This window comes from Larimichthys crocea, chromosome XIII (genome assembly GCF_000972845.2).
Source record: "Larimichthys crocea isolate SSNF chromosome XIII, L_crocea_2.0, whole genome shotgun sequence".
NCBI lineage: Eukaryota > Metazoa > Chordata > Actinopteri > Sciaenidae > Larimichthys > Larimichthys crocea.
In genome coordinates this window covers 33823549-33851220 of record NC_040023.1, presented here as the reverse complement: position 1 = coordinate 33851220, position 27672 = coordinate 33823549, and the positions used below count along the sequence as shown (strand labels likewise).

The 27672-nt window shown below is 41.9% G+C and overlaps 2 protein-coding genes and 1 long non-coding RNA gene across 12 annotated transcripts in view; 2 read left to right on the top strand and 1 right to left on the bottom strand.

Moving 5' to 3' along the window:
• The first annotated feature begins 533 nt into the window (after window positions 1–533).
• On the top strand, window positions 534–17931 carry phf1 (PHD finger protein 1). Of its 2 annotated transcripts, none has more exons than XM_027287181.1 (16): window positions 534–939; window positions 1657–1735; window positions 1866–1947; window positions 2609–2695; window positions 3618–3712; window positions 4251–4399; window positions 4912–5007; window positions 7522–7590; window positions 7855–7978; window positions 9580–9647; window positions 10250–10381; window positions 12580–12658; window positions 14114–14229; window positions 14779–14865; window positions 16013–16097; window positions 16155–17931. In XM_027287181.1, exons 2-16 carry the CDS (start codon window positions 1658–1660, stop codon window positions 16491–16493), a joined length of 1686 nt encoding a protein of 561 aa, XP_027142982.1. In that variant the 5' UTR covers window positions 534–939; window position 1657; the 3' UTR covers window positions 16494–17931. The 2 variants fall into 2 exon arrangements, with proteins under 2 accessions (XP_027142982.1, XP_027142981.1); XM_027287180.1 differs by having other exon boundaries at window positions 10250–10387.
• On the bottom strand, window positions 3634–22790 carry LOC113747416 (uncharacterized). 3 transcript variants are annotated; one of them, XR_003463633.1, is made up of 5 exons: window positions 22394–22790; window positions 21320–21403; window positions 20349–20415; window positions 4827–4993; window positions 3634–3742 (listed from the first exon to the last, which is right to left on the bottom strand). It is a non-coding gene; the product is annotated as an uncharacterized LOC113747416 (long non-coding RNA). The 3 variants fall into 3 exon arrangements; XR_003463631.1 differs by lacking the exons at window positions 3634–3742; window positions 4827–4993 and adding an exon at window positions 10612–10807; XR_003463632.1 differs by lacking the exons at window positions 3634–3742; window positions 4827–4993 and adding an exon at window positions 16350–16460.
• Window positions 22791–24280: 1490 nt separating this feature from the next.
• syngap1b (synaptic Ras GTPase activating protein 1b) overlaps window positions 24281–27672 on the top strand; it is a 132037-nt gene continuing 128645 nt past the window's right edge. For 5 of the 7 annotated variants that reach the window (XM_019279106.2, XM_019279103.2, XM_019279102.2 and 2 more), the window contains exon 1: window positions 24283–24735. In XM_019279106.2, coding sequence (XP_019134651.1) covers window positions 24714–24735 — 22 coding nt within the window. In that variant the 5' untranslated portion in view covers window positions 24283–24713. Of the gene's footprint in view, window positions 24736–27672 lie in introns of all 7 variants that reach the window. The other 2 variants (XM_019279110.2, XM_019279107.2) reach the window with 2 other exon arrangements.

The window sequence follows — 27672 nt, the reverse complement described above, 5'->3', positions numbered from 1 at the left end:
TAATAAATCCAACATGGCTTTGTTTAATAAATCCACCATAACTCTGTTGAATAAACTCAACATAACTGTGTTGAATACATCTAAATTAACCCAGTTTCGTGCAACCGGTTGCCATAACTTAGTTAAGTAAATCCAATGTTTTATTTTTTTGAGTGCACCTTGTCACAACGATTTAGGGTCAGTCCCTCTCAGACGGGGATGGTGCTCTCGCCGTGGACCCCCCCTCCTTTCCTCTCCTCCTTTCCTTTCCTCTCCTCCTCTCCATCACCCCCACCGCCACCTCTGGATCCCCCCCCCCCTTCTTTTTTTTCTATTAGTATCTACCCTCCCACTCTCTCAACTCGGTGTTTTATGTCTGCGTCACAACAAGTCGGTCGGAGAGCGAGAGGCAGGGATGATGGCGTCTCTGGCGGCTTGATTCCGGCGCTGCGCTCTTGACAAAACCCGCCTTAATAGCATCAATAGGTGGCGGCGGAGAGGGGGGGAGGAGGAGGGGAGGGGAGGGGAGGGGAGGGAAGGGGGTGAACGAAGCCAAAAAAAAAAAAAGCGACGGGGACATGACGAAACAGCATGAGCGGAGGACGGACAAACTAGGCTGAGAGACGGACGGACAGTCAGTCGCCTTGCCCCCCCTTCCCCTCCAACCCCTCTACTCCTCCTCCTCCTCCTCATCCCCCCTCCTCCTTGACTGACACACACACACACACACAATATACACACACACACACACAGGCGCTTGGCACAGACAGGGACATACATGCACATCATCCACTTTTCTTTTTTTTTTTTTTTTGGTGTGCAAACACGCAGGCTGCGCATCCGAGCGGGGCAGTAATTGGGCAACCCGGAGATCCACAGCAGCACATGAGGGGGGCATTTCATGTCCAATCCAGCCCAGGAATCACTGTGACCCCGACGGAAAGGAGTTCGACTTGACAGGTACCCTTCAACCGGGCAGCTTTTACTGTACAATCTGCCTCATTTCTCCATTTCTTCTTCTTTCTTTCTTTTTTTTTTTTTTTTTTTGAATTCAACAAAAGGCTACGTACACTGTTATGTACCCTGCGTCTGTCTTGACTTGAGTGCATGCACTGGAACAAATGCTCAACGTGCGGAGATAATGCCTGCACAGTCATTTCATGCTCCTATTCAAGTTTTTAAAGAGGTTTCGGGCAGAGGAGGAAAAGAAGAAGAGAGGGAAACAGCAAAGTGGCTGGCAGATGCTTCAAGTAGCTGCACACTGATCTTTGCTCATTCAATCAAACTGTATTGCAGCAGTCATCATGCAGTGTTTTGTGTGTGTGTGTGTGTGTGTGTGTTTCATGTGTGCAGTAATCATTTGTCTCGCTCTCTCTCTCTCTCTGGTTGTGTACTCACTCTCATCTTTCACTGTGGTGGATACAGGCTGTCGTTATGTTCTGGGTCTAAAAGGAGGGAGGAGGGTGGCGTTGGTGATGGTGATGAGAGAGAGAGGGGGTGGTGGGAGATTTTAACCCCTTTGCACCGACAGCCCGCCTGTCTGAGAGCCAGCCGAAAAAACGCCGGGGCCATAAACCCCTCTGTCAGCAGTGGCAGCAAAGTATTCAGCGAATAAATCGGATTTCCATTTCACATTAGCCCTCCTCTCTCTCTCCCTCTCTCTGTCTCTCTCCTCAGGATGGGGGGAGTAAGTGAAGGAGATGATGTGTTGGCTCGATGGAGTGATGGACTACTGTACCTCGGCAATGTGAAAAGAGTAAGTGCATGCGTGCGTGCGTGTGTGCGTGTGTGTGTGTGTGTGTGTGTGTGTGTGTTCACTCGGATTGGAAAAAAGAGTTCCATTTAGTTTTGTCAATCGTTCCGCTTACCTGCTATCTCCTCCTCAGGTAGATGGAGTCAAGCAGTGTTGTCTGGTGAGATTTGAGGACAACTCCGAGTTCTGGGTGCTGAGAAAGGACATCCACTCGTGTAAGAAGAACTCTTTCTTTTCTCTTCTCTCAGATAGAAAAGGAAATAGCTTCCTGTTGGGTGCACGTTGTATCTCTTGGACTAGTTTGAGTTTTTGAATGTGCACATGCTCAGTCGAAGTTTGTTTCTACTCAGAAACTTCGCCTGAGGAAGTCGAAGGAACACTTTTCTCCTTCATTCCCCCTCGTGTGCTTAAAACTTTTTACATTTTTTTTTGCGTCAGGATCTCTGATTCGTCATCCGGGAAAGAATCGGAGAAGAAATTACAGTTGCGTTCAAGGTTATGATGCCGGAGCGCTTTGAGTATTCTGATCGGGGCACGTTGAGACGTAATTGGTATATTAGAGTCTGTTTATGAATTTATTAGACTAATGAATCCTCCGGGAAATGGCGCCCCCACTCCACCTAACATCAAGCGAAAGGGGGGAAGTTGGACGCTTGTTAGGACCAGGCTGAATATCCGCCCGTCAAATGAAGTGAAATCTAAAAGGGTGCAGGAGACACTGAAATCAATGAGGTGGCAAGGATGTGAATCAATATACATAAATTAATGCTGTTGACTGCTCTCTCTCTCTCTCTGTCTTCCTCTTTTCACATTTACTTCCTCCCCTCCCCTCTCTCTCTCTCTCTCTCTCTCTGTGTCTTTCTCTGTTTGCCTCAGTCGCTGCTGGAGTGGAAGAAGTTTGCTGTATTTGTGACGCTCCACCTCTTAAAGAACCCCTCATAAATTGTCTTAAATGTCGCCACGGTAAGGAAAGCACGCCTGATCATACGCTGTCAAGTGGCGGTTCTCCAACAAACACCGGTTCTCGCGCTGACCTTGAAGATTTGACACAGTATTGTAAATAACCGTGTTGCTCTTAAAAACAACATAGAAAATCATACATCATAAATGATAGATATGAGTTGTTGCACCTGCGTCGTGCCTAGAATGAAAATGAGACACTCGTAGACGTGGGACTTAGTTCACAGACTTGAAGATGCCTTTTTTCGTTGGACTAATTTAAAGATCACCTCCAGACATGTTATAATAATTTGCATCCGATTTGGTTTTCCCACCAAGTACATCATTAAAAATTCTTCAAATCACATCTACTCCTTCTCTCTCAGATTATATGAATATGCAACAATTTATCCCATTTGAAAAGTTGCACTACCGGACACAAGATGTCTGTCTCCTCTCCGTGTTTAATCGTGCACACCTTTAAAAACATAAAAGTGAGCACGGGCAAACTTTCCTCCTTCAGCAGCTGATGGATGTGAAAACAGCCTTCTGGTGCCGAACTCTGCACATACAACATTAAACTTTAAAAGTATTATGATGAAATGAAATATACCGAAGTGCAAGTGGGAAGACATTTTAAAAAACAGAATACTGCCAGCATCAGGATGCACAAGCAGGAAAAAATTTTCTAACCGTCATGTCTTCTTCTTCACGGCTCAGTCAGACGAACGGTGATGCTGACAGTTTGTTTTTTGCGGGGGGATGGGAAAAGGCAGGCAAACATGCTCGCTGCTCGCTAGATGCAAATAGTATAGTAAAGTGTTTTGCATGCTGTTGAAACAAACCGGCAGAGCACTAAACATGGAGCTCCTCTGCCATTATTGTCACTCCGGCTGTCTGTCTTGTAAACACGAATTAAACGCTCTGCCTCCTCCTCCCATTACAGGTTATCATCCAGAGTGCCACACGCCAACCATCGAACCGGAAGCTGACAGCGATTCGTGGATATGTCGGCAATGTGTCTTTGCCGTCGCGACCAAGGTCAGGCTGCTAATCTCTCCGTCTCACACTCTGGGGGAAGAAAAAAAAAACATTCAGTGTGTAATATAGGAGGAATTCAGTCACATACATCAGCCGCTACACTCTTGTGTACAGCAGAAAATAGGTTTATTCGAGGCAAAGAGCTCACTAATTCCCTCAGTATTGGGCTCAATATTGGATGTTCTACATTGTGTCCGAAAAATCGCAAAGAATCAATAGTTATGAAGCTGAAAGATTACGCTGAAGTTGAGAGAAGTACATTTAAAGTCAATCAATCACATGTGCTCCAGTTCTGTAGATATGAGATGAGAAAGCACTCGGTTAATAGTCAATCGGTCAATGTCCATATCTCATTGTCCAGACTTCCGCTTCTTCGGACGCTATCTCTCACAGCTGACCTACAATAAAATGAGACGAATTGCTTTCTCCCCACCGAATGTGATCCGTCTCCCTCGCCGTTCTGACATGACAGTGATTTTTAGGGGAGGGGGCGGGTGTCACCGACCAATCAGTTCCTGTCCTGAAATTGTGTTTTCAGAGAGGTGGGGCGCTCAAACGGGGACGTTTCGCCCGGCTCATGCAGTTTATGAAACTCCGGCTCACCTACCAGCTGTCGTCTTTAGACTGGGACCCGCAGCATTTGACCAATCAGCAACAGTGTTACTGCTACTGTGCCGGACCTGGAGAGTGAGTGACACTGCAGAGGCCAGTTTAAGTTTGAATGTACTGTTCATGTGTGCGCTGTGAACGTTTCTCTGAGAGTGTGAGTGATCTTGTGGATTATTTGCAAATTGCATGCAGCATATCAGACGTGTTTGTTTTGAATTTCTCGGAATGATGTGAGTGATGTTTACTGCATACATTCATATGCCGGCAGGTAAGTTGTCTGCAAAAAAGAAAAAGGTACACCAAACCTTTTGCTTACATGGAAAACCCCACCCTTCCTGGCACATAAAGCAATAAAAACAAACTCCCAACTGCCTGTATGAGTCTTTATGAGTAGCAGGCCCCGTTGGGAGTTTACACCTGAAGACACATTTCAGCTTAGAAAATGTGAACTGGCAGCTGTACTCATCATCCTTCAGTCTTTGCTCAATTATGCATAAATACAAACCTGTGTGGTGACAGATGTTGGACACGTTCATTCATTCATGTGTTTCTTTCTGTGTCTCTCGATGTTTTTCCGTGTCGGACCGCAGGTGGAACCTGAAGATGCTGCAGTGTGGAAGCTGTGGTCAGTGGTTCCACGAGGCCTGCACGCAGTGTCTAACCAAGCCATTACTGTATGGAGACAGGTGAGCATCACTGCAAACAGTTCTTTGTATTTAGTATTATAATTCTGCCATTACAATAAATATAAAGGGATTTATTTAATTGGAATTTGGTGAAACTTTTAGTATGTTTGGTCCAAAACTCAGTTTATCTCAGAGCTAGCCTTTTTGTGTTATCGTTGCATTTGCCCATAGACTGAAATGTAATATTATTATAATACACTACCTCTGTCAAACAAACGTAATAAATTAAACTTAAATAAGTTATGTGATTCTTGAAGCTGATATCAGTATCCGAGAGTAAAAATAAATAAATACATACAAATAAATATAGGCTATTTTATACAAACATTTAACAAACATCTTTGGCACTGAGCTCTCACATAAAAAACTGTAACAACGATAGTTAAAGTCTGTGTAAAGTAAGAATAAATATGTCTTCTAAGTTTGTCAGATCAAAGAAGAATGTGTTAATAACCACCCAGCCAAATTTGACTCGTTAAAAATATCAAGTTTCTGAAATTAGGTGTCAAAATCAGGTAAAAGGAGGCGTGTCCGCTGAACGCACTGAAGCCACGCCCACTCGTGACTGAAACGTGTCAGATGAGTTCAGAAAATGACATGACTGACTTTGAAACACTCTGAGCGAGATGAATTCATCTCTATCTCTCTGCTCATGGTGGCCTCAGCGTGTCATCGAGCCACCCTTTAAGGACCGCCCACAAAATCCTGATGAAAGAAACCTCTAACTCCACATTTCAGTAATATATCGTTCAAAGTCTTTTCACGTGTTTTCAGCAACATATTTAATGTATTTTGAGAGAAATCTCAGAATTTACACAGACTTTAAACAATAAAATAAACCAAAGACAAATTTAATGCTAATATAAAGCAAATAAATATGTTAAGTTAAATTTAAATCTTGAACTAAAGGATGTTATGATGAACAAATTGAGAAAAATAAAGGATGAAAACGACATGAAACTGTAGCGTGTAAAACTCTTTGAACTGTATAAACGTAGATACCAATGTATTTATTGTAAGTCAATATTAGCCTCACCAATATATCATTCAGGATCTAATATTTGGATTGGGTTTATGTGTGAGACGTGACTTCTCTGTTGACCGCGTTTACATTGATCTCTTTTTTTTTCTATTGGTCTACCGCTCACATGTTGTTTACTTTGTTAGGTACAATATTCAGGGTAGACTGAGCTACATGTACTCTGGTTGCAAACTTACTGGGGCTCCCATTGACAATTTATGTCATGAAGTGAGTTAATTGTTTAGCTCATGAAATGTCAGAAAATTGTGGGAAAAAAAATCTAATTTCTCAGAGTCAGATTATGTTTTCAGACTGCAAACATTCAAAAATCCTGAGATATTCAGGTCACAATCATATAAGACTGAGAAAAGCAGCACATTGAAAAGGCTGTAACCGGTGAATGGTTCTGGTTTTCAACATTCGAGTATCAAAATTATTGATAAATCTTCTGTTAATCATCTAATAGATTCATCTTCTCGGCAGTATTCCGGTTTGATTAAGAGAACGAGATGAAGACGTCTACATGACAGCTTCACTTGTCAGAGAATTACCTTAATTAGCTTAAGACCAAATCATTAGTGCGCATGTTAATGTACTCACTGGCTTGTGTTACAAGGACAAGGAGCGTCTCGCGCGCTCAGAGCAAAGGGACAGTGACAGACAGCAGAGCAGACATATCACCTCTCTGCTAGTATTTCTGTTGGGAGGGTATGCAAGCTGCTGATCGCAGTGCAGTTTGATAGGCTGCATCTCATGCGTGTAATAAAATGTATCCATCCATTAAGTTATTATTGTCATTAACCATCTGTGTTAGCCGACTGAGTTCTACACCCACCCCGACACCGTGTTATTGCCGAACCTGTCTGAGAGGGAAGGGGGGTGGAGGAGAGAAAAAAAAAGGAGGGATTAGATTTAGATTGACAGTCAGGGAGAGTGAGGCCGGATTGGTACAACATCTGCTGAGCAGGTGATGGAGGAAGAGTGAAGACTGAGTTCACAGTTGGAATAGTAAGCGTGTGCTGCCGTCATACTGTGTCTGCTCTTCATCTTTCCCAATGACCTTCAGCCAACACATGCATATAGAAGGACAGATGCACATAATGTTGTTGTTGGGGTATGAGCTGGATTTCAGGGTCACCCCAGAACAGAGTGCTATAGTGAAACACCTGCCTCTTTATTATGGCTTCAGGTTGATTTGAATGATAAAACGTCTAGGAAGGAAAATTAAATTGGACTAAATGATAAAACTCCTGCAAGGTGGAAAATATACTTGTTCTGGACGAAAAGTTAACACCCTTTAAAAGGCGACAGTGATGCACAGATGAGTGAGCATCAAAACTAATATCCACGTAGAAAAGACAAAATTCAAGACGACAGATGTTTTGGTTTTTTTTACTAAATGACAAACAAATTAATCAAAAAGGAGAAAAATACACTTTTTTCATGTGACGCCTGTCTGACTTTCTTTCCATCTGTCTGTTTTTTTTTTTTAGGTTTTATCAGTTCCAGTGCTCAGTTTGTACAAAGGGACCAGAGACCATCCAAAGACTACCCATGACCTGGTGATGTTTACAGTAAAACCTTTATAACTCCAGTTTTACACATTTGAGAGAAGTATCAGGAGTTAAGGAGTTAAATTCTTTGTTATATGTATATTAATATATTTTCTGTAGGTCTAATTTGAGAGAAAACTTATTTATTAGTGGTGGTACATCTTTCTATATATAACAGAAGTGCAGTATATCAAACTGGGCTCACAAAAGTTGTTAAATATGTACCGAAAAATGTTGTTTCTAATTCTTGCTATTCTTTTGTTTTGATCGCAGGGTGGATTTGGCTCATTTAGTGCTCTACCATCTCTCGCTGTGCTGCAAGAGGAAATACTTTGATTTTGACCATGAAATCCTGTCCTTCACCAATGAGAATTGGGAGTCGTTGCTCCTAGGCGCGGTATTGATATTTCCTCGTTTAAGCACCATGATGAAATAATGTGAAATGCTGCCAGCCCCTTTTGCGTTTGAGACTTAAAGCTTATTAACCACCATTAAAGTAAAATTTAACGTTAAAAAAGTGTGACCTTTACGTAAGCTTAAAGAGGGACACCACCAAGTTAAAAAACTGCATTTGACATTCCATGTTTTTATGAGTTAGGACAGTGGATCCCAACCTTTTTTGGGCCGATGTACCCCAACAACCCTATCTAATAAGCCATTATTATGTGTTATATAACAATATTGTTATATAATATTGTTATCAATTGATTAGGGTTGGTTTGGTTTGCATGTTAGCACGTGTTGTGGCAGCTATTTATCCATTACCTTTAAGTGTTTCAGCTGTTTATCCAATACTTTTATAGGCTATGTGGCTAACTAACAGTTTGTCCATAACTTTAAGCTGACTAGTTCAACTGTTTAGTTTTAGCTAATGGTTTATCCATGACTTTAGGTTAGGCTAGGTTGAGGGCTCTGTCAGTGGTACGACCAAAGTCCGAAGTTGGAGGGAGAAATTGGTGCCAACTTGGGTTAAACCAAAGATACTCCAATATGAAATGGTATATGCTTCTTCGTCTCATTGACCTCCGATCTCCCAAACCCGTTTTGGAAGTCTTGAGAACATCGTGTGAATGAAACCAGATTGTGTTGACAGTTCAGAAAGTTGTTTTAACTTTTAGTTGAGTTGTTATTGATCGTCTTCAGTGAAACCACGCTGAAGATTCAGCTCCGACAGAGAGAGAGGAGATATCTGTGTTGCCAGAACTCGTTAGATAAAGAGCTTGTGAATAAAGTTTGATTGTCTGTCTGAAAAATACAATTTTAGAAGTTATGAGGCTTGTGAAAAATTGAGTCCGGTATTTATTTCACTGACTGAGCGAATAGACTCAGGACCTGTTGCTAGTCTCCCATGTAATATGGATCCAGGAAACATCTAGTTTCTAAACTAAAATGTAGATAATGTTTGATGATGTTGTGAGGGCTGTTTGGACACCTTCTTGTTCAATGGTGTTCCTTTCCAGGCTCCTTTTGACTGACTGGTACTATATGTATTTTTCATATTAGCCGAGTTTCTCCACAGTCATGTACCCCCTGCCGATTGAAAATGCTCCCCTGTGGAATAGTACCCCTAGGTGGGAATCACAGATCTAGAACACCGAGCAGCGTTCATAAACATTAATGAGCTTTTGGCAAATTCTCAAAAGTGGAGTGTGCTGAGGCTCAAAGTTTTAAAGTCTGTTGCTCCACAGAGAATAAACAGGAAGATAAAAGTAGAGGTGACACCATGGGGGGAATTTTTCTGAGTGTTTCCTGTAGATCTACGTGAGGTTTCAGGTTCTCCGTTAAGCCATTTTGAAATGTATTGTTTGTTCTGTCATTACATGACAGCGGGGTTTTTTTTTTTCCAGCTTTGCAGCTGCAACAAGTCGTTTTTCTTATTAACACCATTGCTGTCAGCGACTGTAAAAGAAAATTATTGTATGCGCTGAAGGCTTTCCGTCTGATGGCTGTCCACTGTGTAAACACAGCTTTGATTTTTCATTCCTGTCTGTCCTCCAGCTCTCTGACACGCCAAGGCAAGACCGCTGTCACAATCTCCTCAACGCTCTGAACTCCAACAAGGACAGGTAAGTCATCGCATATGATGAGAAGAATAAACACCGCGCGCCACACATGACTGGATTGATGAGTAGCACTCCATGAATAGAGGGGTCTTCTTAACGTAGTTTGTAGCGTTGATTTAAAATGATGGAGGTGGAATGTGTCGGCTTTGAATAAAAGTGGGAGCAAAATGGCACTGCCGGATGAAATTCACCACTTTGTGTTGTTTTTGTCTCGTAAGAAGAGGCCACAAGTTGTTGTTATTAACTTTACAATAGCCAGTCTAGAGGAGTAATTGCTTTTTGTGTTGTTTTATTGAAAGTTTTTCAAAAAGAAAGACCTCGCAGTCACCAAAAAAACTGCAAATTTCTCCAGGCAGTTTGCTCTAATTATGTGTACTTAATTACACAGTCGCTACCTTTGAAATGTTCCTGAGTCTTCTTTTTTCATCAGGAGAATAAGTACATTTTGTTACACGACGTTAAATTCATTATTAGCATCAAAGAGGAGTAATGAAGTAAAACACACACACACACACACACACACACACATACACACATGAGGTAATAATCATTTTAAAGAACCAATGCCAGACTGTGCAAGCTGTTTCTTTGTTGTTTCCCTTCAGGTTTGTCTCTGGGAAGGAGATCAAGAAGAAGAAGTGTCTTTTTGGGCTTCAGGTCCGAGCCCCGCCACCGCTGACGTCCGACTCGTCGCCCCTCATCACCGACCCACCTATCAACATCACGCACCGGAGAAGGTCAGAGTAAGGACAGCTCTCTCTTTTTCCAGCTCTTATCTCAATAAAAGCTCTGGGATTCCCACAGGGGGGGGCGTATAGTCATTACGCATGAACAATTAACTTCAGCAAATCAAAGGAGCGCAATATTCATCTGCCAGCAAAAGTATCAGTGTCTTAATAATCTTCTAAAGGAGAATATACCCCTCCCTGTGCGCTTACGTTGGTACATCCATGAATGTAGAATTTTAAAGAATTTGTAGCATTTAGCTGGAGCTGAAGTCTCTGAAACACAAGTTTAAAGTTTGTTTATGAGGAAACAATATACATATCTTCAGTAATTGATCCTCTAGTTCCCTTTGCTCATCTGCAAGCTGCGAGTTTCCAGTAGCCGGCGAGAAATGCTGATCTTATTGGCTGGAATCACTTTAAGCTTCACCGCTCGATCTGTCAGAAAAAAAAAGATTTTCAGTTTGACTAGTGAAGTCAGATTGCGTCTTCCAATTGACAGTGTTCAGACGGCCATGACAGGGGCAAGACATACTAGTTTATCCTTTTTCCCTTTGCTGCTGTCTAAATTTATACTTTCTCAACTTAACTGGCAACCAGTAGTGAAGTATACAAGTGGAGTCTGAGTCAAAGTCACACTGCTGACACAGAACCTACAGCCCCGCTGTCATAGATTGATCACAGTGTGATATATAAAGTAACCGAGGCTGGAAAGGTTCTGTGTTAGCAGCTGTGGCTGGAGCTGGTGATGTTGGTCAAGTGAAGTCAGGAAAAGATCTCAGGTTCAGGACAGGTTATCTAGAAGTTGGTGGGTTTTTTTCTGGTTCAGGGGGTTCAAGTTACATGAAGAAGGAAGCTACAGTAGGAAAAAAACAAATTTAAGTTTAATATAGAGACTAAATAAAGTGGTGTTTTCCTCTGGTTGAGAGAGGAAGGCGGAGAAGGAAAAATATTTGATCTTGTAGGTGTGTCAGTGATTGACAGGAGAAGGTGAATGTCTAACAGCACCACCAAGTGGCAACCTCCATGCTTGTGAAGTGTAGCCTGTAGTATGTGGAAGTGCCAAAAGCTGCAGTTCCTCAAACAGCCACTTGAGGCTGGCTACAGAATAAGTCATTCTCCATAAGGCCCCATATTACACAGCAGAAATAAACATGTTTACAGCCTGGTACAAAAAACAGTTTTGGTCTCTGTAGCTAATTTCCCCGTTCATGACAACTGTACTGAGGGTGAATTTATATACAACTCACCTGTTCACATTATATTAAGGTTTAAAGTTATGCAGGATTAAGAGCGTGGCCACTTTGATTGACAGGTAGGTGCTGTCACAAATGGCTTTTTTGAGCACCCAGGGATCATTCAGCCAATTTTTAGATTACCCGGGAGGCAGAATAGGCGGGACTGCCAACATGGTGGCGAGCAGAGCCGCAGATTTTGAGCTTCAGAAACCTGCGGTCGACGTCACGCATACGCTGTCCATTCTTTTTAGTCTGCTTTATTATCTTTCCTGTAGCACCACCTCATGTCAAATGATCGTCTTTGGATGCAAAATACTAGAAACTGGTTTCAAATGAATTCCCAGATTGCAGATTGTAACAGGATTTACCGAGGACATTATTAACATCGCACCTTATCTTTTAAGTTACCCTCCAGACCAGAATGTCACCTCTGTACACAGGATATCTCATAAACAAGTGGCCATGCGATTCCCTGCACACGTTCACGCCACTAAAAGGATAAATTCTTTTTATCTTAATGAGTCTGCTGTCTTTTGTTTAGCATCGCCCCCAGGACGATATATATATTTAAATGACTCTGAAACGCCTCTGATTCGAGCAGAATGGAGAGAGCGTGCTGTTCATTCCACTCAGCATTATCGAATTTTGGGGGTTGTAACTGACATTTCAGCCTCTAGGGGCCACTTTGGAGGTTTTAGACCTCCAGTCTTGTTTTTAGAAACAAGGCAGGAGACGAGCTGCAGGAGACAAGTTCAGTTTCAAGCAGGAGGAAACGAGATGAGGGAACTATAGGGGAGAAGAAGGCATGGAGGCATATTATTCAACCTCCCTGTTGATGCTCATATATGTACACCTTTGTATCTCTCAGTGAGCTTTTATGGAAACATACTAATAAACTAAACATTGCATATTGGGTCTATATGTGTGTGTATGCTTGTATATTAATTTATGTGTGTTTTTTGTTCACTTCAGCCCATTGTCACTACCCTGCCAGAGGAGAGTTGGTGGGGCAGAGTCACGTAAATCAAAGCGTCGCATCATGGAGACACAGGTCAGTGCCTCTGTCTCCATCTCAGGGCGAGGGAGGGAGGTCTGAGCTACAAAACCTCTCTGATTATTTCTCCTCTTTTCTTTTCTTTCTTTTTTTTTGATGCAGCCAGGTAAACAGCTTTCTGCGATCCAAATAACCTGTCAGTCAGACTGTGATGAAGGTTCATTTCGCAGTCTAGATCAGTCTGCTTGTCTTTTAACACCCAGTGCAGCTCAGTGCCTTTTTTCCTTCCCCTTCTCCTTCTTTCTTTTTTTTCCCCCCCTGTATGTTTAATGCCTGCTGATGCTTTAGAGTCTGTGCTCAAGAGTAAAGGTAGTGCGAGAGAGATGAAATGTCATGTGTTTGGCTCAGTTTAAAATGTATAATTCAAATGCAATCTCGGGGCTGCACAAAAACGCGCTCATGTATTTCATCAACATCTGCAGTTCAGCACCGCATTTATCATGATCATCAAACCCAATTCCCCGCGGCGGATCACATTGAAACAGGCAACATCACACGTGGCAGTTACTATTTTTACACCGCATTCTTAACCGAGAACGCTCATTGTACTGTGTCCTCCTACACAATACTCTGATCTGTGTATGTGCACATACAGTAATCCTGGAACAATACGCGCCGCGGAGCACTCTTTTCACTCTGGCACATTGAGGCCCCCATTGTGCCCCCTTCTGATTGATGCTAATCTCCGTCCGTCTTTGGAGGAGCAGGCTTCGTTGTAGTTGGGGAAAGTGAGATGGGAAGGAATGCTGATATGCATAGCCTGGGATCACTTCCAAGTGCACTTTGCAGTCGATTACAGTTCGGCCAGGTGGCGCTGGCACCTTGACAGTGCAGCATTGACAGAGTCGATCCATTTAAAGGCACAGACGTACAGACCACTGAATAATACTCTCCCATCCTAATAGTAATGCGTAGCATAGGGGGAATGATAATGGGCCGAGTGGGGTGCCACATGTCACAGTCCAGTGATGAGAAATGCAAAAAACCTTTAGGTGATGCCCCCCCCCCCTCTGCAGATGATGTTTCCAGTGATTGATTCCTCTGATGTTTTTACTTTTCACGGGTCGGTGTATCAGGAGAGCCGCCTCGCTAACCACCCACCTCCGTGAGAGTCGTGATGGAAGTGATACATTCAAGCGGGACATCCTATGGTGGCGTCTGACCAGCTTTGATGACGTGACTCGCATCTACGAACGCCGGCGGTTTTGATTTATAGACATATCTGCCCATATGTGCCATTAGGCGATGCAGGAACGTGGAATTCAAAACGTAAATCAGCTCAGTATGCCGATCTTCGAGACGTATTCGTCGCAAAACTGAACGTTCGGCGTGCAGAAATGAACTTCATGCGTGTCTGAGCACGGAGGTACCGGAGCTTGATTGACTCCTGTGATCATGTTGGCATCGAGACAAGATGATCTGTGTGTGTGTGTGTGTGTCTCCTGTTCCCAGGCCTGTCCACCTCCAGTTGCTGCCAACCCCATTGAGCTACTGCCATGTTGCCATGGCTACATGGGAGGGGCCAGCCTTTACAACTCCAGGAAGTCTGACGAGGACCTCAGTTTGAGGTAAGGTTGTAGCATTCTGGTTTCTGTGTTGATACATTATTGATGCGTATGAGGCGGGAACATGTGTTGCATTTTGTCCACGCTGCAGACACTGTCCCTGTCTTTGACCCGCCACAACACATCAACAAAGACAGAATTCTATGATAAAATATACAAAATATTATCAGAATATCAGAATAATAGTTAATAGTTTAATGCGACAGAAAAGCCACCTGGAGGCGATGAAGTGAAATGCATTCAGACTTGTTATGGGTGCTGAGGTTCTACCGCCAGCCCAGTACAACCGAGGTGGGATTATTTAGAAAATATTTCTACTGAGAACGTTTGACAGCAGAGACTTCTAGGAAAAATAATTTTCCATTTATGTGGCTAAGACAAACAAAACTCTTTTTTGCCTGCGTGGTGTTGGGGTGACAGCAGAAGTCTTAGCAGAAGACATCCTGAAACTTGAGTATATAAACAAACAAAACAAAAACCTGCACGGCTAGATATCACCTAGATAAAATGTCATTTGTATTATAAATGAAATATGTAAACTTCTGCCCACAGCTCTCCTCCCAAGCGGATGTACGCCCTGTACCACGCCACGTACAACGGAAATACTTCACTCTCCAGGAGTCTCCATCACTACAACAGGTTTTTACTCAACTATCATCCTGGCTCCTGTTGAACATTCATATAGTCACATGTGGAAGCTGCTCTAGATTTTACTGTTGGCACCAGAGCAGCTCCACTGAGTTCACCTGCTGTTACAGGAACAAGTTAACACGTATCAGATGCTCCGCAGTTTCTTTGGGCGCCAACTGACTCTTCAGTTCCTGCGCTTGAGGACGGTTTTCACCATAGACAGAAGAACTACTAAAGACATTTCGGCTTGTAAACAGCTCATTTACTCTTTATAGTTGTTCATTTTTCTTTCACATTAGCCAAAGTATCCTTAGTTGTCTTTTTTTTGAGGCAGCGTTAAAACCTTTGAGTATAAAGCGAAAGATTTGTGAGAGATACATCACTCATCACCATGCCAGTCACTGCTACCTGCTGTCTCTGTTGAGCAGGTCCAACTTGAGATCACCGTATGCAATCAAAATATGTCATCAGAAGATGATGTTGGCCTCTCTTTAGGAAGTCACATATCCAAATGCTGATCAACTTCTAATTGGTAGTGAGGCACAACACTCACCTTTGCAGTTGTTCTTATAATTGGGATTGATTACTTCAATTTAAACCTGCATTAATTGATTTTTTTTTTTTTTTTGCCAGGCTTGGGGGGCAGCGTGAACACAACATTGACATATTATTGCGTTACAGAGTTGATACACAGTTGCTTATTTACACAGCCGGCAGACACGGGGAGCAATATTAGCATTTATTTGCAGTGAGTCAGTGTTTCTGGCCACACACAAAGTCCAATATTCGCTCTCCGTTTAACGCTGTCTTAGTCCAACTCCTGAGGGAAATATTCTGGCTCAAATACTCCACCACGTTCACCAGCTAGTGATTTCATTTTGGAAACGAGACTGATGATAGCAGCGAACCAGCCGGCTTCACCAGCTAAAACCAAAACAATGACCCAAAAGACGCTAAAATGCTCTGTAGAACGGAGTTTGGTGATACTTTCTATTTTCCCCTGATACAAAGTCATTTGATCCATTGTTTATATAAAAATATTCATTAAAACACCAGGTCTACTTTATGTTGACAGTGACAACAAATGGAAAGGCTACACATATTTCAAGGTTAATTATTTAGTCCTGACTTCCTCTGCTGGTCTCTCTTTTCCTAGCATGGAGGACACCTGCAGATTACCTCCACCCTGCTTCCCATACCCCCTCAACTCCAATGGCAGCCATCACCACCACCATCTCCACCAGCACCACCACAACCACCAACATAATCACCAACACAACCACCAAAGCAGCCAGCAACACAACCACCAACACAACTACCAACACAACCATCAACACCAGCCAGGACCGAAGCAGCTGGAGCCCGTCATCCTACGTGATCTGCCGCCTTACCAGACCGGAATGGGCGGAGCAGGTGGAGGAGGAGGCAACGGAGGGGGAGGAGGAGGAGGCGGTGGCAGTGATGGTGGTGGTGAAGGAGGAGGAGGAGGAGGAGGCGGGATGGGAGTCGGAGGGGGGGACGGGACAGTGTCCAGGAGCTGGGGAGGAGGGGAGGCGGTGAGGATCTTGGCGAGACGCGTCACGCCAGACGGGAAGGTGCAGTATCTGGTGGAGTGGGAGAACGTGAGTTTGTACTGACACGAAGAGAGTAAACACGAGACGCAGTGACTGTTCTGCCGTCGCCACAGGAATACTGTGTATGTAACATGTGGCAGTGTTTAAAGTACAAACAAAACAGAGAGGAAAAAAAAAAATCCCAACACGTTGCAAATCCAGGTTGCTCTCATAGTATCACCTCTATTCTACACCATTATAGCTCACTACTCGTTACTAAATGTCCCTCTTTGCTAGTGTTTCTCTGATATTTGTACTGTTAACTTTGGAATATGCCTTTGCATTTATCATGTTTTACAGTGATGAGGGATGATATTTAAACCTCCTGACGATTAAAAAAAATCTTGGGGCTGCACAAAGAAGAACATGACCTAAATTGTAGTCATAGTTTGGAATACAGAACCGGAGATAACCAGAAATTAGAAGAGAAGAAAAAAGAAGAAACTGCTTTTTCATGGAGCAAAACTGAGCTTTGATATGCGTTTTTATTTTCCTTAAATCAAACTATAAAACTACTACATTTAAAGGAATAGTGCAACATTTTCAGATCTGTTAAGCATATGAAGATAAAGCCAAGAGATGGTCAGCTTAGCATAAAGACTGGAAGCTGGCTCTGTATAAAAGTAAAATAAAAATCTAAAGCTGACTAATTAAGGCTGGTTGGATTTGTGGTTACGATCTGGACGAGACAACAGTAAAGTCACCAGCCAAGAAACAGTCTCAGCTGCTTCTCTCTGCTAATAGTGAATGTGAATACTGAATGTATCTTAATTTCTAATGGACAGACATGAAAGTTGAATTTATCTCTTTGCCAAACTTTTTGCAAAAAAAAACCCCAATTCTGATTATTTCAATTACGTTGGCATACTATTTTAAAAACAGAATTTTCTTTGAATTAAAATGATTTACAACACATTGAAGGATAAAGGTTAAAAACTAGCTACATTTTGAAATTTCAATCACTGTATTTCAATGATCAGAGTATGATCATTTAAATGCTGTTAACATCACCTGCCCGGCTGTCAAAGATTATTTTCAAACCAAATTCTCTCCAGTTGTAGTCCATAAATCTAAATGACCTGACTGAAATCACCAAACAGTGCTTAGTGGGTACTTTAAATAAAGAAAAAGTTTACCCAGCATTTGATATGAATATCTAAAGGGATGAGTGAGATAAACGCCCTGTAGCCAACGCCGCACTTCCATCAGCCTTCACTTTTATAATTGCTCATTCATCAACTCATGCTTAATGTTCACGTGGAGTTCAGTGAAGAGAATTAGCCCAGAAATTAACGGTGATGAATGATCCGTCGTCAGCGAGAGAGGCATGGTGACAGCTGGGTGGTGGCTCCTGGGCTGCTCCCATGAAAAAGCAGTACGTTTTTAATCGGCCTTGTCTCGTACGGTATTTTTGTCCACACAGATGGTTGCTTAATGCCTTGCTTGAGGGCACTTTGACAGCAGTGGAGCAGCTTGTTTTGACTTTGGATCTCGGGAGGTTTTCATATTCTTTCTCATCGCGGTATGTTAATAAGAGATTGTATACATGTTATTACGGGGTTACTTATTTGTTATGTTAGATTTTGTCATAATTTACATTTAGACTACTGTATGTATTAGAAATAGGAGCCACAAGAGGGCTTTTGTTTTATAGATAGAATTATATATTCACAATATATTGCTATGATCAGATAACTTTATTTATTTTTTGTTTTTTTGACGTGGTTGCATAGTGCCTATATGGGGTTGTGTACCTGCCGATTGGTTTGCTGAACTTAGCCGACCAATCAGACGACTGATAGATGAGCGAGGCCATATTGCTACTAATGTGGCTCTTTAAAAGCTGACGGATACGACGACAACAAGGACCATTTATAATGTTTTTGTTTTGTTTTTTTAAATCAGAGCAGACTGTGATGTTACTGTACATTCCAAACAAACAACAGAAAAAAGAAATATATATGTTATTATAACGTTTTGAAGACAACAGAATGGAAATTATTTTGAAAGAATGTGTTTTTCTTTTTGGTTTTAATGAGTGTTAGATGTCATAAAGATCAGCCAGGCCGGTCCATCTGCAGTTTCATGTCGTGAAGGAGTTAAATCCTTGCATTCAAAGTTACAGTACAGGTAAAGAAGACACTGAAAGGCCCAACTCCTAACTCAAACACGTAGTTTTCTTCCAGGGTCAAACAGTCTATAATTTAAAAAAGGTACAACAATGGCACTAAGAATCCATAAGTCTGATCGTGTCCCTCCTTCTCGGATGTGGTTATAGACTCCGGTGAGGTGCTGAAGTTGGATTTTATCTTTGTGCAAACACAAATCTAGAATACTGTGGTGCAAGTTTCAGAGTTTATATTTTATACAGAGGTTTATTTCAGCGCGATAAAACTTAAAAACACAACATATACATTTATCAGTTTTGTCTTTGGAGAAAGACTGTGTTACAGGTTTAGTTCAATAAAAGCAAAAGACAAACATAGTGTTCTAATCAAACCAACGCAAAACCCTCAGATTTTATTTCAGTACCGACCTCTCAGTTGAATTATCTCCTGCGCCTTTGCGTACATTTCAGGCCAGTGGAATGATGTTTGCGTTGCAATTGACATCTTTCTCAGTGACTATTTGACTGTAGTTTATTAGGAAGGGGGTGTGTTGAACCTTTCTAGGCGATGGTGATGAATGTATTTGTGTGTTTTCTATGGTATGTCTATACCCGTCAAGTGCTTGTTATAGGTTGTACTCTCGGTGGAAAACTCAAACTGATTAGTTTAAAACAAAAATAGGAGGAAATAAAGACATCAACATTGAAGAACATTTGTTTATTTTGGGAGAGGTAGTCTTCTTTTTTCTGATTAGTAGTCAAGTCCAAGTTCAGTTTGATGTATTTTTGGAGAAATTACGTTTGTACATGTATACTCTGCGTTGACACCTAATATGTAACACGAATAATAAAAAAAAAAGTTTCACCTCGTACAATGTGTTTTTTCATCTATTAGTGTGGAAAGATAATCATTAATTCAATAGTTGTCTTACACAGACCACTTCTTTCTGTCAGCGTCTATCTAGCTATCTATCTGTATTGTGCAGTGGTACTCTTAATAAATGATCCCGTCCAGCGAAGGATAAACGCCCTGTTTTTAAAACAGTGGCATGTAGGACTACTGCAACTACTTCTGCTTCTTGACTTCGGGGAGTAGAGATCATTATGAAATCAGCATTAGCCAGAGAAGAGGTGCAGATTTTGCCATCAATACTGGCCCCGCAGACGAGGTGAGAGGATTACATAATTATGCGTTTTGAGTGAAGTATTTCTTAAATCCAGCCACTCGTGAAAATTGGACAGCGGCGTCATGTCTTCGCCATCCAAAAATCAGCCCTCAGAGCACTGCTGAATGATGCGCATCAGATTCAGGATTTAGAAGTGGACTGGAAAATAAGTGGGCATGAGGGGTGAGGAAATGAATGAAGGGTTAGCGTTCTCTGGAGGAGAAGGGTGTAAACTAAACAATAATTTACAGATTAACCTGAATGAAGCAAATAAACCGCTTCAGCTGATTGTTAAGAGGCCAAATAGGACGACTTCAGACATGAGCACTGAAGATAATTCTTGACAAAATAATCTCAACTCAAGGTCTACTTAATAACTTTTTTCTGAGCCCTGTCAGGTGCCACGCCACTTGTTGTCACGGGACACGTGATGACACCAGAGTCAGTTTATTTTGTCTCACATTACATACATCTTTTGTCCTGTTGGAGGAAATTTCTTTCTGTTTAAGAGAAATTAAGAGAACAATAAAGAGCCTAGGATTGAACCTTGTGGAACACCTAAAAAAAGGCTGTATTTGACTTTGAGAAAGTTTTATCAGAACTTACCTCTGAACCTCATGAAATGTTCTGTGTAGTCAGACAGTACGTTGCGGTAAGTGTCCTCAGAATTCACCTCAATTAAAAACAAAGAACAGGGACAGTATTAATCAAGCTATGGAGAGTCAACTTAGGAGAAAACAAGGCTTTGACAGTGAGTAATAAGATGCATTTATCAAGCAACTTACTTCTACATACAGCAACGTGTACGCGTAACATTTATCTCCCTGGTGGTCACATGATTAATCTTGTGTGCTGAACTTACACTACGCCCGCCCTGTTGTTTATTCTTTTGGGAAAAACTAGCAATTAACATGTGAAATTACAGCCATTTAATATATTTATAGCACGGACTACCCAAAGTGTGGACCACGGGCTAAATTTGGCCCCACCATATGGTTTAATTTGGCCTGCCAGATGTTTTCTAGAAATAGAGACTAGAAATGGCTTTTTATGCTGTTTTACCTTTTTGAGGTATTTTAAGTATTTTTCAGTTGTAAGAAATGTAATATACAGCTTGAACTCTTGTAGAGGTTAAAGTGAAGTAATTTGACTTATCTTTTAGTCAAACATCATAGCCAAGATTATTATTATTATCTCTACGGAGAACTGCCTGCTATAGACCCTTAAAAATAACGGTTTGAGTCCTAAATCCTAAAGTGGTTCTTCATGGGGGAACTTTTTATTATTATTTATCATTTCCCCAAAGAACCATTTATAATCAAGTTCATCCCAGGATTCTGTGTAAATAATATTTGTCCCTGCGTTCATTAACGTGCAACATATTATAATTTAAATTAAAATATTTAGTTTTAAATGCAACATTGGTTAAATTACTTGTACAATTACTAACTGCTCTCTCTCTAAAATGTGGTAGAATATCACCCTTAACAACAACTATTTCTACAAACAGCCTCAAGTTAGTCAATAGGTTAGGTTATTAGTTAAAGCCTTGTGTACTTCAGACTTTCAAACTGTACCTTTGTTGTTGTTGTTGTTTTATCAACATCAGGTCACATTTCTGCAAAGGGTGACTTCAAGAACCAGTAACCACTCCAAAGAACCTTTAAAAGAAGAAGATGAATAAATAAAAAAAGGTTCCTTTAAGCACCAAAGGTCCTGCGATTGTGACTTCAAGAACTCTTTTTTTTTGCATTTGGTTACCCAAAGAACCGTAAACAGCCAAAAATCACAAGGGTAAAACTGTATGAAGTGTATGAGAGGCTTCAAAATACATCTTAAAGACAGCATTTTTATAGGCTGATAAAGTTAATTCATAGTATATATTTATATATAGTCCATCACCCCTGAGTCGATGAGCTTTTCACCTTCGAGGCAAAAGTGACTGAGGCTAGCTGTTTTTATTTTATTTATTTTTTCCTTCTGTCACTGATCGCAACCGCTGTAGGTGGTAATCAAACAATGTTGGTGAGAATCTCTATGAATTAGTGTGATGGGGATGATAAATTGCATTACAGCCAAATGTGTCCTGTAGGAAAGATTAAGTGCTTTTTTTGGCAGAAAATTTACTGCTGCTGCCAACACGGAAGACAGATGTTTATTTTGTGTTTGTGCCAGTTACAATGAGTTTTCAAGATTAATGGAAATTCTAAATAATGAATCCAAAGATTAATACCACATCTCTGTGACATGGCGTTTTATTTCCAAGGAGCGGAAGCAATAACAATGGAAATCTTTTCTCTCTCTTTAATGTGAGAAGGTATTAGCCTACTTTGTGGCTGTTGACTCAAAATTGTATTGAAAGCATGGAAAATTAGCATTTTTTTGTGAACAACTCGAGGAGCGCTTGTATTGCCAACAGCTCTTGGGTCACTTGGTATGCTGCAGTCGTCGCCTGAAAGTGTGCCAATAACACCTTTTTCCACAAAACACATTATGACATGTAGAAAAACAACAAAACATAGATATAAATGATGAAATTAATGAGGAACCAACAAGCTGTTTTAGCATGCAGGGCTTACTGTCATGGCACTTTCATAATAATATGTCACTGAGGGGGGTGGGGGGCACAGAAAGAAACTTTAATTACTTACTTGTCTGGGGTTGAACACAAAGGAACACAGACTTCGACACAAAGGATTAAAAGGATTAAACATAAAAAACAAAACAAAATTAAAAAGGCAGCTGGAGATTCAGGCAAAAACACAAACCAAAAAAACTCAACAACCAAAATCCAGAACCAACAACCAAACCCGGGAACAGAGGCAAGCTTCAGATACACAACAGAGACACAAAGAAACAAAACACAGGGACTAAATGACCATGCAGGACACCAGGTGTTGTAAATATTCAGGTACATCACTTCCTTTACCTCACTTCCTTTCCCCCTTTTCCTCAGCACTGATTGGTTCCTTCCACCCTTTATTCACGCCTCATTTACCTGTTTGAGTTCACCTGTTCACTCCCTATTTAAACCCTGCACACCCTTTAACCTCCCTTGTTCACCACATGGGTAAGCAGTTTCTTTCTCTTTAGTTTTAATGTGTGGATGAACGTAACTTAAAGGTGGATTTAATTTTGACCTAAATTCTAACTTTTGTCTGTTTCTTTCAGTTCTGAGTCATCAACCCACGTGTGTTTGAACCTCTTTTTTTTATGTTATTTGAGTCTGATAATAAACCTTTGCAAAGAAGAGTCTGGAGGCTGAGGCATTCTGTGACGACAGCACACCTGTCCTCCTTAACACCACGTGGAACAGTTACGTAATCAAACAGGTGGGAAAACACGGCTGGAAGTAGAAATGCACAGACACAGATAGGAGAACTACAAAATAAAACAGGAAATGCAAAACAGTCACATAAAACAGAGCCATTGTTAATGCTATGAGCCACACCTGTGCTGTGCCTAGTGCCAGGTAGGTGTGACAGACTGGACCAGAACCCTTTTTGTCCTGGTTCTGTGTTGAACAGCAGCTGTACCTGCAACTACCTATTTTGACCACGAGATGGCGACCACACCTTAACATTTACACCAAGAGACAAACTCTGCACTGTGCTGCGTTCACTGTCCTTTTTTTCTTATTTAGAAGCTGTCAGGCACTGAAGTGACGATAAGCCTTGCACACATTCAAGTGTTTGCAAAAGTGCAACTTTGGCTGACCTTAAACACAAGTTGCCTGTGGCTGCGAGGGAGGAACAGAGATGACAACGTGTAAGCTGAAAGTTGCAGTAACTTTGATTTGGCTGCAGGTCTTTAGCTTGGTTCTCGTTTCTCCCACGCCACCCGAAGGCATCATATACTTTCCACAAACTCAGGGCGCCATTTTGGCTCCGCAGCTTCTCTCCTTGATGCAGTTCCTGTGTTTGGTCATGTGCATCGCAAATCCAGCGTCGCATCATGTGTTTTTATTTATTTATTTTTTCCTCTTTTTAGACATGTGCTGAGGTAGTTGTAGTCAAATCCAACTTTTTAATATTTATTGCATTTATTTATTTCAGTGGCTTCAACAGGTTAAGACTTTGAAGAGTTGTTTTTACAGATTTAATAGGCTCAAATACTAATTATTATTATTAATGAGCCAATTAACCCGAGAAGAAGCATATATATAATATATAAGCATAGCTCTTTGACAACAATCCGTAAATTATGAATGTATAGCCAAAAGTCATGATAGTCCACCCTTTAGGGCATTAACTTACACACACTGTACTGTAGCCACTATACTACAGTATACTACAGTATACTACAGTATACTACAGCCTGGAGCAGTACAGTGAATTTATACTCACTGCAACATTATTATAATATAATAATCCCCCCCCCCCACAAGAAGCGAGCACTAACTGTAAAATGCATAGGCTAAAGATAGGTATTGTAGATATTGTGAAATGTGCGCGCCCACACACAGAAACACGCACGCTCACACGCGCGTGCACAGTCCTCCACCCCCTTCTCTCTCTCTCTCTCTCTCTCTCTCCCTCACACACACACACACACACACACACACACTCGTGTTTCACCCTCACACCTCAGCAGCGGCGTGCAAATAAACACGCACGCACTCACATACACTCTCACTCACACACGCACACACACACACACATCTTCCACGCACACACTCACACGGACGCACATACACACATTTCTGCATCCTGTATTTTTTTTTTATGCACCGGGAACCGGGCGCTTTAATAAGCGGTCGTGGATTATGATGCCAGTTTTTATAACAGCGGAATATTGGCCTCTCCTCCTTCGGCTGTAACTGTGAATAGCACTGTATCGCGTGTTTTTTATTTTTTATTTTTGTTTTCATTTTTCTTTTCTTTCCAGATTTATTTCTAATTTGGTTCCACGTTACTTCTGAGCACCGAGAGACCGCCGAGACGCAAAGCCTACGTTCAATGCCGTTGGAACATGTCCTATGTTCCCTTTCAAGGTAAGACAGAGCTGATATATTTTATATTTATAAATAAATATATATATAAATATATATATATTTTGCCTTCCACTGCATCTTTCTTTCCTGTCCTCCTCCCCCGTTCCTCACCATCCTCTCTCTCTCTCTCCTCTCTCTCTTTCTCTCTGGCACTATCATATGCAATAGTCATATCTAAAACGCACCATAGCCGACAGGTGCATAGAAATAGCCTTTCTAGATGGATGCCCACACACACACACACACACACACACACGCACAAACACGGATCCAGCGCAGCGTGTGTCTTGTACAGACCTGTGCATGCGGCAATTATAGTATTGTAATAAGGTATGCATGTGTGCACTGCTGTCACGGTGTAATTCAGCGTTGATTGGAGGAATAAATGCTGTAATATTCCTATAATAATAATCCTGTGGTGTACTCATAAGGAGTTTATGGACAAGACAACACTCGGCTGATGTGATCTGTGCTGTTCATATATTATGAAGTTTATACTGCTTCTGTATTATGTCATACTTTATGGTTTCTGGTGTAAAGATCCAATAATATTCTTACAGGCACTCTCGTAGTATAAAGAGTTCAACGTGTGCTTTTAATACTTCATTTTGATCTCTTATGAAACATTCCTATTGGGACTTACAGGCTCCTGTAGCTGTAGTATCTTATGAAATACATTGTGTCAATAGCTTGAATGGATCCTGCCTCCTGTGTGCAAAAAAAACAAAAAACTTTGGCCCTCTAAAATATGTAGATGACCAGAATGAGAGGCTACTTCATCCTTACTGGTCTTTTTATTTCCCCACACTCGAGTGTGAGTGGGTGAAAGGCGCTCCGGCGTACGGTAAAGGCAGATTCCCCCTCTTGGTATCATCGCACTGCAACTGTGACTAATGCTATATGTGAGCAGGCGTGCTGCAGTGAGCTGCCTCCAATCTATCCAGTCGAAACATTCAATTTTGCAGCGTGTGTGTGAGTGAGTGCAATGTGTGTGTGGCGTGTGTGTGATTTAGAGGGGCTAATTTGAGGAGGAGAAAGAAGAAAAAAAGAAAAGCGAGGTCATCAAACATGATGGCCAGAGTCAGACCGGAGTGAGGATGGAACGCCCAGCGCAAAGTTTGGAGGGACCGTGAAGGATTTGGGGGTGTCGTGGTTTGTGTGAGTACCTGTTATCAAGGAGGGTAACAACTGTGTGTGAGTGTCAGTGTAGTCGGTGTGTGGGTTCAGGAGAGAGTGGAGGTGTGCTGCATGTGACTGTAAGGGTGAGAGAGAGAGAGCTGTGTTTCATGTGTGGATACAAGCAACACACTCACAGACCTGTAACCTCCTTTGTAGAACAATACGGGCGCCTCCAAAATGGAGACTGAGGGGAAAAAAACTCAACTCTCAGCTTGGGTGGACTTCACCGTGACCCCGGAGTCATCATCACCGAGCGGCACATGAAAAGAGAGACCAGATTTAACGGTGGCTGCCCAGCTCGCCTCCTTTTCACTCTCATTCCCTCAGAGCAAAGGCAGATAATGGCCAAAATGCCCTCCTCTTGTGCAAGTGCAGCTATAGAAGTTGGTTGCATAATGTTGGTGAGGTGCTCTGCCACTGTGTGTGTGTGTGTGTGTGTGTGCGCAAGCCCACTCTGGGAGTCATTGCCAGGAAATTGTGAGCACAGTGCTGCACCTTCAAAAACCTGCCAGCGATGGCACCGAGTATTCTTTCTCTGTGATCGCACGGCAGCGTTTTTCATTTTAGACATTGTTTTTTTTCCGGAGCTAAGCGGTGTTTAGTCTTATCCAATTTGGTACAACTGCTGAGGGTTTAGCCGTAAGCTGGATTGTAAAGGCATATCAATACGGGGATACACCAATTTTGCTCAGTTAGGTTTTTATGGTCTTAACCTCATGATTGTAACAGTAGTATTAAAGATTTGCACCCTGAATGGAGATGACATCCGTACACGTGTATATTTTCTAGCTTTATGTGCTGTGTATTTTTATATTGTGAAATCCAAAAGTTCCCTTAAATATCATCTCAAATCATGTAGCATGATGCTGGTTTTCTCACTTTTATGTGAATATCTTCGGGCTGTGGATCAGCTTGAAGACGACACCTTGGGACAGCGTGACAGTCTGATATTTTATCGGCAAAACAACTAATTGGGAAAATAATCGTTAGTCCGCAGCCCTAGTATGTGTTTCAGCCGAATACACTCTAGACAGATACTCTATCCATCTCCCCTGTCTACCTATACATTAGAAGCTCCATGGTTACTCAAAGCGATTATGTAACACTGTGTGATATTTATTGCTTCACAGTGACTCAACATCTAGAGATAAAATATGTGGCTGATATCGGTGTGACATTGATTTGCGATGAGATATATAGATCCACATAACAGTACCGGGGGGAGGGAGGGAGGGAGAAAAAAAAAATCCCCCATCAACCATCTTGCAGATGTATTTGAGCCCACATTGACGAGTGTGTTAAGCTAATGTACCAGGCAAGCCATTTGCAGTCATGCCAAGTACCGGCTCACATGAACAGGCAGTTAGTGGGAGGCAGGCAGCAGCAGCAGCAGCAGCAGAGATGGGCCTTCCTATCTTGGCTAAATCTTTTTCCTCCCTCGTTCGCTCTCTTAAACTCACACCTCCTTTCAGTCTATCTCTTTCTCCTTATTTTTCCTTTCTCTCTCCACTGTGGTCGACCTCCCTCATGCTGAACCACACACACACACACACACATGCTCACCCTCTCTTCTCCTTCTCCCTCTTTTTTTTTACCAATTTCTACAATGGCCGTATCCACGAGTGCAGATGGACACCGTGGAAGCAAGCAGCCAGCCACTGAGCTATCCCTGGCCTTGTCGATTTTACAGTAGTTTGATACAGCAGCTCCTGTCAAGCATGGCCATAGTTAAAGAGACAGCACACCACCAATGCACTG

What these genes read in the sequence shown, in the direction of transcription:
- phf1 (XM_027287180.1), top strand. Translation starts at nt 1,658, where the DNA reads ATGGGGGGAGTAAGTGAAGGAGATGATGTGTTGGCTCGATGGAGTGAT. An exon ending in TCTTTGCCGTCGCGACCAAG is followed by an intron (nt 3,713 to 4,250) that starts GTCAGGCTGCTA and finishes TTGTGTTTTCAG; the next exon opens with AGAGGTGGGGCGCTCAAACG. An exon ending in CCATTACTGTATGGAGACAG is followed by an intron (nt 5,008 to 7,521) that starts GTGAGCATCACT and finishes TTTTTTTTTTAG; the next exon opens with GTTTTATCAGTTCCAGTGCT.